This window comes from Ammodytes marinus (assembly GCF_949987685.1).
Source record: "Ammodytes marinus genome assembly, chromosome: 13".
Classification (NCBI taxonomy): Eukaryota; Metazoa; Chordata; class Actinopteri; order Uranoscopiformes; family Ammodytidae; genus Ammodytes; species Ammodytes marinus.
In genome coordinates this window covers 29,631,527-29,646,207 of record NC_137217.1, presented here as the reverse complement: position 1 = coordinate 29,646,207, position 14,681 = coordinate 29,631,527, and the positions used below count along the sequence as shown (strand labels likewise).

General features: G+C 41.3%; 1 protein-coding gene across 2 annotated transcripts in view; it reads right to left on the bottom strand.

The window, feature by feature from the left end:
* sema6cb (semaphorin 6Cb) overlaps positions 1-14,681 on the bottom strand; it is a 161,286-nt gene that overhangs the window by 38,045 nt on the left and 108,560 nt on the right. For both annotated transcript variants that reach the window (XM_080039389.1, XM_080039390.1), the window contains exons 12-16: positions 13,850-14,067; positions 12,982-13,113; positions 12,333-12,488; positions 8,000-8,176; positions 7,004-7,141 (exon numbers count right to left, since the gene is read on the bottom strand). In XM_080039389.1, coding sequence (XP_079895515.1) covers positions 7,004-7,141; positions 8,000-8,176; positions 12,333-12,488; positions 12,982-13,113; positions 13,850-14,067 — 821 coding nt within the window. The remainder of the gene's footprint in view (positions 1-7,003; positions 7,142-7,999; positions 8,177-12,332; positions 12,489-12,981; positions 13,114-13,849; positions 14,068-14,681) is intronic.

Below are 14,681 nucleotides of genomic sequence, written 5' to 3'. Positions count from 1 at the left end.
TCTAAAAGGAAAATTTGATCCCGGGAACACTGTTTGAAGTTAGAAAGCTTCCTGAAAGTTACTTATTTCACTGTTGTTGTTTACAGCAGCAGGGCCCACAGTTATTTTTTACAAACATATTCTAGTCTTATTTTGGTTCAAGTTGCCTCAAAATGATTGAGTTTTGATTTATGATGATAGAATTATTCAATACAAAAGAATTACATGTAGATAAAATATGTTTTGTAAACTAACTGCACTATAGGCTCTGCAAATGTCAACAAATCCCCCTCCTCTGAAACTGCGTAGTGCACCTTTAAAGTGGTCAGTGTAGTCACAGTAACAAGCTATGAATGACCTTATTCAGTGTGAGTAGCCAGTTTTCCATCCAATCATGTGTTAGGAGTCACTTGCTCTTACTGACAGTAGTCCTACTGTATGTCTGTTTAGTGATTTTAAGCCAATAACATGCTGCGTAGACTTGGAACCATTTACTTCCTTTAGCATTAGCACAAATCAGTAGCAATTAGCTCCCATTCGCTACAGTATAAACTCCCATTGGACTCACAAGGCTAACTACTGTTCCTCTAATGTCAAACCCCCACAAGTCACTTCAGTTGATTCAACTCTTCCACTCAGTCAGCTGTCAGTCCCTCTCCTGCCTCGTGTTTGATTTAAGTGTGCAGCTTTTAAAGCTATAGTGCGTAACTTCTGTTGGTCTGATGAGGTATTTAGATTAATTACAACAACACTGTCTGCGCATCTACATGAGGTAAAGCCTTCGGTGTTGGATTCGCATAGATTTGATACTTTCTACTGTACGTCCAGGTTTTTTCTTAGCAGTTTGTAAACGCTGCCATACTGAGAAATACAGGAATAGTTATGTGGAGCTGATAGGCTTAATCAACTTCCTAGACACAATTATAAACAGAACATTGAGAAATTCACTTCACTGGTTTTCTACCACCAAATCTATAGTAGTTTAATGGTTAAAGGCCTACTTCACCGGTGGGAATACGAAGGTGTATTGAACTCTGAGATCCTATAGTATAAATGTGCAAAACATTTTAGAAATCGATTCATTTTAGCCTGAAAAAAGGCAGAAAGAGTGTTTTTTGGTCTCACTGTCTAACCCTACATTTTCCCATGCGTGACATCACACTAGTAAAAATGTAGGGTTAGGATTAACAGGACAGCTGTGCCAAGGGAAGACTGAGGGAAGAAAAATCTCATTCATTATATTATAATTACGATTTTATAATGATAGAACACCGGTTCCATATGGGTGAAGTATTCCTTTAAGTGTACCATCTGTTTACATGGTCCTTCAATAGCGGTGTCACCTTTAACATACACAGGAAGAGAAAATTCTAGACTACATAGTGAAATACAAACTTGATGTCCAAAAAAAGCCCTAAGCATTTCTACTTCCTTTTCCCTCTCACACTTCACAGACCAACAGAAGACCTCTGGGTGCTGAGGTCCTACATTTCTGTCCCCGTGTGTGTGGCTGCCAATATGTGACACTGCACAGAGCAGCGTTAATAAATTATTCATTCCCTATTTGCCATACGGTATATATAGTCATCTCACTCTCTCTCTCTCTCGCTCTCTCCCTCTTTTTCCCTCTCTCTCTCCCTCCCTCTACCTCTTTTTCCCTCTCTCTCACCCCTTTCCCTCAGACAGAAATGAGCCTCCGAACTAAAGCATTGTGGGTAAAAAAAAAAACAGGCCAGTCGTGTCCTGAGACATAACTGAAGTCATTTGTTCCTTGTCCGACATTGTTCTCATATTTGCTATTTACGACTAGCGTGTCCCTCGTCACTCTTTCAAACTTCATCTCTCACGCTGTGATGAACAGATAGGTGTGTGTGTGTGTGTGTGTGCATGCGTGCGTGTGTGTGTGTGTGTGTGTGTGAGTGAGTGAGTGAGTGAGTGTGTGTGTGTTTGTGTGTGTGTGTGTGTGTCTGTGTGTCTTCGCCTGCGGCCACAGTGTGTGAGGGAACATCCATAAGGTGCTGAGAGGAGAGGGGATTTGGATTTATCCAGTTTTGGAGTTTTTTAAGGCTGTGGCTCATAACTTCCAGCTGTCTTTCAGCCACTGTCCTGGGAATAACACCCAGTACTGACTTCCTGGAGAAGGTTTAAGTTAAGATGACGCTGCTGCTGCACGACTAAACAACACAAAGAAGCTATCAGAGAATATAGAGCTTAATAAAGTTCTAAGATTTTTAACATTTTATTTTTATTGTTGACAAATTAAGGCTGCCTCTTTTTCTCATAAACATAAGGCCACAAACATACTATTCTGTTTTTTATTCCACCTTTTGTATGGTTTTGGCAATCATTCAAGTCACTAATACTTTTGTCTTGAACAAGTTAACTGCTGACATCTACAAATGTGGTGACATTACAGAGAAATGAGATCCTTAAAGGGCTACAGTTGAGATCAAACAGGTTGGAAACACACACACACACACACAAACACACACACACACACACACACACACACACACACACACACACACACACACACACTGACTAACATGTTTGACCTTATTTGGAGGCGAAAACGAAAGCAAAAGGCAAAATTATTAACTTACGTCTCTGTCTAAAAAACAGTCTAACTACCTGCTTCATCTTTGACTTTCCCCAATCACAGCAGAGGTGTGAAAAGTTAACTGCCATTCAGGTGCAAAACATTATTTAATGATAGATTTTCAAAAATGACTTTTGTTTTTGTAAAGGTTTCAGGAATGGCTGACTGTGTGTGCTATGTGATATATCCTCATAGTATTGATGACATCTTGCTGTTAGCAGTAACTTTGATAATCATATCAAGGTCATACTTTACAGTAATGACAACCAACTAAGCAGAAAATAAAGGGATTAGACAATCTGGAATAAACCTGTTAGCAAATTATTCAGCTAAATCTACAGTACGTCAAAGGATGGCAATACAAGTAATTTCATTCTCTTCAAAACTGTTCATATAAAAAGGAAAATGCCCAGTGGAGCTGAAAATCTCTGGATGTACATTTTTTCAGGGTTTTGGGGCCTCTCTCTGTCTGCCCCCCTTTTATTGTATTTCTCTCTTTTTGTTATTAAAAACTCCCATTCCATACAGTTCCTAGCCGCTGTTGAAAACAAGGCATTCTCTGAAACCTAATATTGGCAGCGTTTGCCTGGAGTGAAAAAAAGAGCCCTGACAACGCAGGCTGCAGGGACGAAGGGAGGGAGAGAGGGAGGGAGGGAGGGGGGAGAGAGAGAGAGAGACTATATAGGGAGGGAGGGAGAGAGAGACTATATAGGGAGGGAGAGAGGGAGAGAGAGAGAGAGACTATATAGGGAGGGAGGGAGGGAGGGAGGGAGAGGGAGAGAGAGAGAGAGAGAGAGAGAGAGAGAGGGAGGAATGAGCCAAGTAAAATGGAGGCAGAAAAACACAGAGAGAAGAGGGAAAAAAGTCATCTGAAAGGGGAGACAGATTCATAGGTGGTAAAATGAGGATATGCACTGTTAAAATGAAAGAGTTAGGAAAAGGCAACTTTAGATAGATATAGATATAGAGCTGCACTAGATGTCTGAGTTCTAAGTCTGAAGGAAAACATCTAACAACAACATCTGCCTACACATTTGAGCCAACACATTATCTTTTGTTGACATAACTTATCATTCATATGCAATGTAACTTCAAGTTCTGAGTTCTTCCAAAAATGTAATGTCGTGCCAACTTATTATTTGTTCAGAAAGTTTTGCACATTTTTTTTTTTTTTTTTTTTTTAAGATATTTTTTAGGCATTTTTATGCTTTATTGATAGTGTAGAGACAGAGTTGAAATGGGGCAGAGAGGGGAGTGACATGCAGAGAACAACCGCGGGCTGGAATCGAACCCGGGTCTGCTGCTGGCTGAGGCCCATGGGGGGGACGCCCTACCAACTGAGCTAAGGGCGCCCCCTTTGCAGACAGTTTTAACACTCTTTAGTGTTTCAACATTTTGAGTGAGTTGATTTTATTTGTTACCTGTATGACAGAGAATTAGTTGGCACAACTGTAATTGTAGTTTTCATACATATGAAGATACATTAACATTAGACTACTGGTACGTTTGTATAGTTCAACCAAAGATAATTAGTTGGCTTGTATGTATCTAACTATCTGCATTGCATTCTGTATAACATCTAAAAATACCAATAAAGAAACATTGAGAAAAAATATATAGGCAGTTTTGCTTAAAACTTAAGAGTTTTAGTTCAGCCTCAAAGTTAAGTAATCTAGTGAGGACAGTTGCCCTGAGGTTGTTTTCGTCCTGACAGTGCAGTGGCTGGTTCCTGACCTCCTGGTGGGTGCAGAAGGGGCTTTGCTGGGCCCCTAATCCCAGGATGAGGTGTGCTATGGCCTGAGTCTCTGAGAGGATCTGGGGCTGTAAGCTAGAGTAAGACCGGCTCCTATCCACTTTCCCTTTCTCTCTCCTTCAGCTTTAACATTTAAAAACATGGCGGTCACCGTCGCTGGCTCCCTGCCAATCAGCTGGTTCCTATTTATGAATTAACGACGTTGAGAGCTTCTCCAGGCCTTTGCAATGAGCGGCTAGCATGCTATGGGACTGTATGTATTCCCCGCTGGAGCTCAGGAGAAATACTTTCTATCGGTTGAGAGACGGAGAAGGAGGGTGTGTGATAGAGAGAGAAGAGTGTGTGTGTGTGTGTGTGTGTGTGTGTGTGTGTGTGTGTGTGTGTGTGTGTGTGTGTGTGTGTGTGTGTGTGTGTGAGTGAGTGAGTGAGTGAGTGAGTGAGTGAGAGAGAGAGTATGTGTGTGTGTGTGTGTGTGTGTGTGTGTGAGTGAGTGAGTGAGAGTATGTGTGTGTGTGTGTGTAAGGAAAGGAATATATACATGGGGCCAACATTCCTCATCCTCACAGCCCCAAAAATAGCTCCCGAAGCTGGGGAGCAAAATACATTAACTGGGGCTAAAACATCGCCTGACGAAAACAAAAGGCCGTAGAAAAGAGAGAGAGAGAAGGAGAGAGAGGGAGAGGGAGTGAGAGAGAGAGAGAGAGAGAGAGAGAGAGAGAGAGAGAGAGAGAGACGCTTGAAGGCTGTGCTGCACTCAGCTCATAAACTTGTTCTAAATGCAACGTCAGCCTCTTGACAGCAGCACTTCCAAGGTTCTCATTCATAGCGTTCACAGGATTTACAGCAGCTGGGGGGGATCTGTGCCAGCTGTGTTTATGGGCCGATGACTTGATGATTATACCCAACATAATGTTTTACCACTTCGGCTAATGAGTATTTGAATAACTGATTCATCGCTCTATTTTTCCCAAATTTTCCAGGTAATTGATTATTCATTTGCTTATATTAGGTAGTGTGTTACATTAATGAGACTACCAGGAACGTTTTAATGTTCATGGAACAGTCTCAATTTTCCTCTGATGATTATAAATGACCTGTAACAGCAAATGATACCATCATAGAAAGAATGCTATTTTAACATAACTATTATTAATGCCTTTGCTCAGGTAAGATTTCCCAGACCAGAACATCCTGTGTTTATAAACGCTACTAAATCAAAGTTTACTTTGCGTAACCATTGTCCTATTATCATTATTAATCTGACATAATCACATATTAATACATTACCTCATAGCCATGCATCCTTTACTCTCTCCACCATTGCTAGCAAAACTCTTTAAGATAGCAGGCGCTGGTGTCTTAAAAACACTACTGCTTTTGTCCAAAGGGGGCGCTGTATTAACAAAAACTCAAAGTTCCTCGTAGTCACTTTAACTTAGTTTTTACATTGGAATGGAACATGTTGTCTGATTTCCAATGTAACCTGTCCTCTCTGAGTTACTTTGCTTCCTATGTGTGTGTGTGTGTGTCAGAAGTACGGAACAATATAAGACTAATAAACTAACAGAAAAGTATCATGTTTGGGGAACCAGGCAATTTTCGGGCATTTATGGTTGCCATTTCATATTTTTTCCTTACTTTACATGCCAACCATAAACCCCCAAGGGTATAAAACAATTTCTCAGAAAACCTGAATACTGAAAAGGCCTTCTTCTTCTTACTGCAGCTGTGTAGCAACACGGGGTCACCTATCAAAACACGGCGCTCAGATCAGAATCAGATTATACAAACTGTTCAGCGTTTGCCTCTAACCACACTGCAGCTCCGTTTAATCTCACTTCCACTTACCTGCCAACACCACACATAACCTCAGAGTGCTTTTCTGGGCCCCACACAACTCCACGAACTAGGCAAGATAACAGCGTATACACATCTGCTATTTGGGACACAGCTTTTTATCCAAATTATTTTAACAGCATCGTGAATGGACACATTTTGTTAAATTTGTAAGTTGCAGAAGGGAAATTGATCCTGCTTTGCTAGAGTTACCTGGCAGCAGCAGAGTTGGTGCAATTTACTTGAACGGGAGGAAATCCTACATTTATACTATACAGCGTTTTCTGGGAAGCAGCACTGAGTGTGGTCTGAGGCTCAAACTTGTTTTGCTTCGGTGGCTTTTGACTCATTCCCGAGACTAAACATTCTCAGAAAGATTTTTGTCTTCCAATATGTGCAACATTTGCATAATTTGTCACGCAAATCTACATGAAGAAATTATATTTACATGTAAAAAAAGATACGTGCATTTTGAGTGTGAATTCTTTGTCTTGAAAAGGACAGTCAAACTTGTCAATCTGCCTTAAATAGGAGATATTTGCCTGGCTTAGGACAGTAACTTATTACTTACATGACCCCATGACCATTGTATAGGTAATGTTCTGTGATCTTATGATATTCTAATGTTTCTGTGCTCAGGTCTGTCTGTGCTTATGTCTGTGCTTATGTATGTCTGTCTGTCTGTGCTTATGTATGTCTATTTGCCTGTCTGTCTTTCTTCTTACTAGATATAGTTTCTGCTTTATTTCCCCTTGTTAAGCACTCTGTAACACTGTTAAATAAGGTACAATACAATAGAAACAAATAGATGCATTGTGAGTGTACAGGTGACTGACTTCTTGCAGGTGGTGTAGTCGGAGCAGCGGCTCAGTGGGACGCGGATGACACAGCTGGAGAACGCCACGAACAGAGAGTGATGGTCCCGATCCAACTCCAGCCCCAGCACCCGTCTGTCCTCACCCCACACACTACATCTGGGGACAGAGAGAAACACACAGCAATGTTAGGATCATCAGACATTTTGGATTTCTGTTTAAAAGGTGAAGTCTGCTATTCTGGAGAACGCTTGTGGGGACAGAGTAAAAAATAGCAATATTACGATCAGAAATGTTTGAGGTGAGGTCAGTTCATCTAGATATCAGATGTCACAGAGAGAGAAACACACAGAATGTTAGGATCAGACATTTTGGATTTCTGTTTAAAAGGTGCAGTCTTCTATTCTGGAGAACGCTTGCTGTCAAAGTCAAGTTATATCAAAACCAGTGAATATCTCGTCAAATTCCTTTACCTTTTTTTGTGTGTACTGAAAATGTTTTGTTAATACAAAGCCCAGCACACACACTACAGAAAGGTAAGCGGACTGTGAGGAGAATTTCACTGATTTTGACAACACACTTTCTCCAGTATCACTGACTCCACCTTTAACTCATTGCTGCAGAAGACTGGCACAGTTTGAAAATGAAACAGAAAGCTGGTTGTTAATCAAACTCAATGCAGATAAACTTCACAAGTGGTGCAGTCAGAAAACAGAAAAGTAGCAGTATCCCCTTCAAGCTGAACAGGGTCATGCAAAGTTGCAATTGCAACAATGCAACAGACCAAGGAGTGGGTGTGCGGGATAGATAATGCAGAAAATAATAAGAGGTACAGCAAGAAAGTACAGAAATGTAGGGATCAAGTAAAGGACAAAAACATAAACATTGAAAAAGATCAAAAACTTTTAAGGAAAAACAAAAACACACACACACACACACATACACACACACACACACACACACACACACACACACACACACACACACACACCAATAACAAACGGCAGATGTACTGACTTGTGAGGGTTGTAGACATCAATGTCTTCCAGTAGTTGTGTGTTGAAGGATGCGTTGGCCCCCTCTGTGCTGGATAAGATCTTCAGCACATGTCCGTTGTCTGAGCCCAGAAACACCACCGTGTAGTTCTTATACGGCCCTGCGGAGGTGTCCACCGCTATCTGGGTCAACTTAAACCTGCATTAAAAAGACAAGAGAAGAAGAAAGGCTCTGTTAAAAGTATTGATATAAGGGGCGCTCCGGTGGCGTAGTGGATAGAGTGTGTACCATATTGGCTCCGGCATTCGTTGCAGTGGTCGCGGGTTCAAATCCAACCCGTGGACCTTTACTGCAGGTCATCCCCTCTCTCTCTCTCTCTGTCTCCACATTTCAACTATGTACTATCTAATAAAGTTTGAAAATGCCAAAAAAAAAGTATTGCTATATACATGGAAAGGTGCACTATCAGCAGACGTCAAAGTCAACCCCTTTGTCCATTTTACAGAGCCACAATTTCACACAATTCTTTATCAGCGCACACACAGTACGGACAGGTAGCGGATCGTGAGGAGATATTCACCGATTTGGACAAAAAGTGATTTTGACAACAAGCGTTCTCCAGAACCGCTGACTTTACCTTTAAAAGTTACCCATCTGTAATGAAGATGTTTGAAAACTTTAGCTGTCAAACTGATCTAAATTGGAGCGGGGGGGAAACACTCCAAAATGTGCTGGTTCGCATCTTAACATTGTCTTGGTTTGTCAAAATCCATTTCCCACGGTAAACAGAGCAGACGGTGGGCGAACACCGAGCTCATTGTATAACGAATGAGTGTGCGATCAATCACTCCATCTAAACAACAACCCACCATTCCATTCCTCTCCTCCACCGCCTACATTCTATAATCCCTTCATCCTATTAATTCATCCATCCACCCACACCGGTTCAATCGATCCAATCTGCCCTGTTGTGTAAGCCCCTGTGAACCAAAATCCACAACATCCTCCTAACTAGGTAATTTGGGGAGTTAGCCGCATGATAGTAAAAGCATCTAAAAAAAGTGAGTTATAGGCATTTGTATCAATCCAGATGAAATATATTGTCATTTAGGTTCGATCAACTTTACAGAAATTCGATTTAGATGAAGAGGGGTATACTCTGGTTCTGATGACACAATAAGTATTTTGAACCAATCACAGCAGTTCTCTGCCTGAACATTCTATAAAAACAATGACTATTGCCATGGAGACCGTTTGATACGGCCACAACCACACAATCTGGTCTAGACGGTGAAAAAGCATTTTGTTTAAACAACGTTTTATAATAATAAATAAGAACATTCATTTTGAGATTTCTGTAAAAGCTTTTTTACACACCTAGCTTTGTTATCATATATTGATTTTTAACTATTTCAGACCAGGTTTACTAAGGATTTAACAAACTTTTTCTCGACCAATGAAATCTCTTTCTGAGTCCCACAGTTTCTTTGTTGTGTTTTGTTTGTGTTAATGAGGAAGTCCAGTGAAGTGTAGCGCTATCTGGAGCAACACCACCGCTGACACACACACACACACACACACACACACACACACACACACACACACACACACACACACACACACACACACACACACACACACACACACACACACACACACACACACACACACACACACACACACACACACACACACACACACACACACACACACACACACACACACACACACAGAGAGAGAGAGAGGATTAAGAGCCGTGCTGAAGGGCACCTTGAGTCCGGGGATAAGATTGACTAATTCTTCTTATCTGCCTCCATGGTTGTCCCTCTCTGGATTTGGGATTTGAACAAACAAACTTATGAACTCTGTTATCTTTGCTTTTGGCATCTCGTCCCGACTAGATTCTTAAGCCCAGACACTGCAGGTGAAGAGTGGAACAACTTCTAGATATCATCATGGAACTTTGCCAGTTAATCACTAACATTAAAACAATGTTTTTTGTATTAGACATTTTAAAATGTGAGGATATCTTACTAAGGATGCATACATTTACATCTCTTTAAAATAAAATTAGATGTTGGACAAAGAAAGAAATTAAAAATTAAGTTGATGTAAGTGCTTTAGGAGATGACAATTTTGGTTAAAAAAAAACTAATGTTGAGATTATGGCCGTTAAAGATTGTTGTATAGGAGAAATATACAGACACAAACAGACAAGGTTTAGTTAAAGAAACACCTACATGTACATTTTGAACCTTTTTATTTATACTAGTATGAAAGAAGACATGTTATGGAAGCAAAACAGACTACATTGACCAGTGGCTGAACACCAGTGTGTCCCAGATGGTCCCATACAGGCCGGTGTGTTTACACCACATGGACCAGACTGGCTCTTCCCCAAAATAACTCAGTGGTCCTGAGTGATGTGCTTCTGCTTAGCTTTCATTTATCTAGCTCCTGTCTATAGGGAGGGCACCAGGCAGATGTGTGTGTGTGTGTGTGTGTGTTTGTGTGTGTGTGTGTTATGTGTGTGTGTGTGTGTGTGTGTGTGTTATGTGTGTGTGTGTGTGTGTGTGTGTGTGTCTGTCTAAGGCTGAATCTGGGAGAGCACCAGGCAGATGTGATGTTTTTGGCGCCAGATGCGAAGCGGCGCATGTTTCCCCAGTGTGAGAGCGAGGGCCCTTCTGCAGTGTCTGGCTGGCTGTCAGGCTGGCTCTGCTTCAGGAGGCATGGAGGGTGTGTGTGTTCGTGTGTGTGTGTGTGTGTGTGTGTGCGTGTGTGTGTGTGTGCATGTGTGTATGTTAGTGTGTGTGTGTGTGCGTGTCTAAGGCTGAATCGGTGATGTGTATCCGCTGTGTGTAAATCCATGTCTAAGATTTATGTGGCACAGTTTGAACACTTGTGACCGGTGGTGCAGTGGTGTCTGAAGAAGTGAATACACTCAAAAAAGATGGCCCCCAAAATGTTTGCGACGTTACACTACTCTTGCATATAAATTTGAGCCCTAAATGGGCCACTAGTATAAATATGCACTTAACTTATTTTTTTCCTTATTTTCAGGGTGTATCTTATCTATCATTATCAAATTTACATATTGCAATCAACACTTGAGTGAGACAAATGCCTAATTATTTATGCATTTTGGGAAAACCATTCCTTATTCCATTTTACACACTTCACTTTACTTGAAGGTTGACAAGCTGCAAGGGCAAACACTTGACCCCCATTTTTCTCTGGCTCTAATTTACTTCTCCTGAAATTCGTACTTAGACGCTAACCAATCAACACTCTTCATGCCTAAATGAGTTTGAGCCAATCAGGGGCAGAGTAGCGCAATTAATGCCCAAGGACTCACATACAGCCTGTGCCAAATACAATGCCTTCATATGGTGTAGTCAGACGTGGCTATACCTTATACTGACAGAACAAAAACCCCGTATTCCAGTATAGGGCGACTGTGGCTCAGGTGGTAGAGCGAGTCGGCCAATGAACGAAGGGTTGGTGGTTCGATCCCCGCCCTGCCACTTGTGTCATGGTTGTTGTGTCCTTGGGCAAGACAATTCACCCACCTTGCCTCGTGTGGATGTGTATGACTGCTATATGTTTGAGGGCAAGATCAATCTGATATCAGTGGATCCTCAAATCACACACACACACACACACACACACACCAGTTGTGTCAGTTCTCATGGACCCCCTCACCTTTCTTGCCCCTCTCTCGTCTTTGGTTTTGGGCCGAGATCGACCGTCAAATCCAAATCCAATGTGTTTTAATGAGAGACAGGGCTGTGTGTTCCACCTGAGCTCACCCATCGATACCAATCACTGCCCAGACTGTGCAAACACTGCCGCGACATTATGTTGCTATCAAAAATACTGAATAATACCTGAACAATAACGATTGGAGAAAGACCCTGATATTTTCTCTTAACGGGAGAAACTTGCATTGTTTTTCCAAGCACGGGTCAATTTTGAGATTTTTGTCTATTTTGCTTCATAACATGTCTTCTTATACACTAGTATAAATAAAAGGTCCAACATGTACATTTATGTGTTTATTGCATACACCTTGTCTGTTTGCATCTGTATATTTCTCCTCAAAATTAGGATTTTTGAGGCGCTCCGGTGGCGTAGTGGATAGAGCGTGTACCATATTAGCTCTGGCCTTCGTTGCAGTGGTCGGGGGTTCAAATCCAACCCATGGACCTTTGCTGCATGTCATCCCCTCTCTCTCTCTCTGTCTCCCAATTTCAACTCTGTACTGTCTAATAGAGATTGAAAATGGCAAAACATAATCTAAAAATCATCAATTTATTCCACAAATGATCTACAGCTTAAACACCAGATGTCTTACCTGCTGGTGGTGCGGGTGAAGAAGGGCCGGTCGTTTACGGAGGGCACGCTCTCGTCCATAAGCGGATACGACTTTATGAACGTCAAGGTTTCATCTGGGAAAGTGGTGGAGGACTTGTAGGCCGCAGCTGAGCCCTCACCGGCACAGCAACCAGGCCTAGAGCAAGGAGATAGAATATTACATTTATGTTTATACTTGTTCAGTCTTAAATGTTCAGCAGAAATAAAAAAAAATGAGGGAAAAAGAAGGGTAAATATAGAAAAAATAAATAAAATATTGAATCAAATCCGAAGTGGATTTCTTTCCAAGGGCACAGATGTAAAAGCGCTGGCAGCTGTTTGCTTTCAGGGACCAGTAGGAGGGAAAACAGGTGTCTAGTGTGTCAGTGTGTGTGTGTGTGTGTGTGTGTGTGTGTGTGTGTGTGTGTGTGTGTGTGTGTGTGTTTTTTCTTCTTTTCGTGTTCATAGATGTCAGTGGAGAATAACAACAGAAGCAGCTGCACAAACTCCATTGGCAGACTCAGAAAGACATGTTCTTGGAAAGTGACGGTTTGCTATTTAAAGAAGCGCACACACACACACACACACACACACACACACACACACACACACACACACACACACACACACACACACACACACACAGTTACCTTGGCTTGGGGACTTGCTCCTCGGGGACAGGTGTCCAAGCAGACTCACTGTTCCTTTGCTCTTTGAATTTGCCACTGAAGGCTTTCTCTATGTCGTCCATGTAGAACGCACACACAGCCGAGCCGGTGATGCTGTTATAGAAAGGGAACACAAAGGGAGATGGCATTATAAAAGGTCTGGTATTCAGCAACCGTGTTCCAAGTCTGGCACAACCTTGGCTAGAGGAATACAGCACATACTGAAGAAATATGTCTTTACTTATAGTGGGATATGTTTGCTGTCTTGCCTGTTTTGGCCCTTTCTTTTACTATTTTCCTACAAGGTTTTTTATCCATCGTAAAGCACACACACACACACACACACACACACACACACACACACACACACACACACACACACACACACACACACACACACACACACACACACACACACACACACACACACACAGAGGAGGTGGATATTATCTAATTAGTGAAACATTGTTTTGTTCATGTAATATCAGAAAAACGTAAAAAAATGCTATAAAAGTACAACCAATAATCCAACATTGAAATGTATTTACTGGAGCTTTATGTCAGAGAAGAACAAGAAAATGAATGTTCACCTTTTAGAAGAAGAACTTGGCTAACAAATGTATTCACTGATAATAGCTTTTTCCAGATTTTTGGTATTGTAGCATCCGAACAGTGTGAAAACCTAGGCACTCTTGTCATAGAATAAAGTCATAAACTTGGCTTATGCATATCTAAAGTAACAAAAATAAAAAAATTACACCATATCTTGTGTATTTTGCATGCAATTTAAAACTTTTTTCTTAAACACACAATACACATTATAATAAGAGCCAATAGCCTAGCTCCTCACCTGTTAGCCTGTGTGGTGAAGACTCCTAGCACGGCGGGCCGGTGGTTAATCTGCAGAACGTTGGTGAGCGACTGGAGGACGTCAAAGTAGAAGAAGGAGTCTCCCGGGACGGAGCAGTTCAGACGCGCTTTGAGGAACGACGTCCAGTAACGCTCCAGAACCCTCGGAGAACCGCCGTTATCATTCTTACACACGCGGGCCACTCTGGAGAACACCACCTGAGACAACACAGGGCAAGATTCAAGAGTGTTAGACGTTGGACAACAATGAAAAGTCAGTGGGATAACTTTTGTTGAAGAGATATTTGTGATAGAGAAATGATCACACAAACTGAGACTTCAAGAAGCATGATTAGACAGGAAATGGGGGAAAAAAATGGACTAGTCTCTAGTCTACAGGACTCCAAATTGGTATAACAATAACTAAAAGATAAATTCATCCTCAAGAATCGAAGAATAAGAAGGCACATTCATTCCAAGCAGTTTGTTTTTCTTTTACTTCTCTTGCCAACTTCTGTTTGAAATATAGTATTATGTTGGTGTAACTTGCATGTTATTGTCTAAAATATTGTCAATAAAGATCTGAGTGACAAACACTGCAGCTGTCATTGACAATGACATTCTTAAGTCTCGGGAACCCTCTCAACAATGCAATATAGAAGAATACAATGTATAGAGAAACACACAAGGGAAGAGAGCAAAGTGAGTCCTAGGTAAACAGAAAAAGAGTGCAAAAAAACGGTGCAAATACAAGTGTAGAGATAAGGTGCATCATACAAATATAAAGTAGAATGCAAAATACAATGAATTGAAAAATAAATAGAATACTGTAC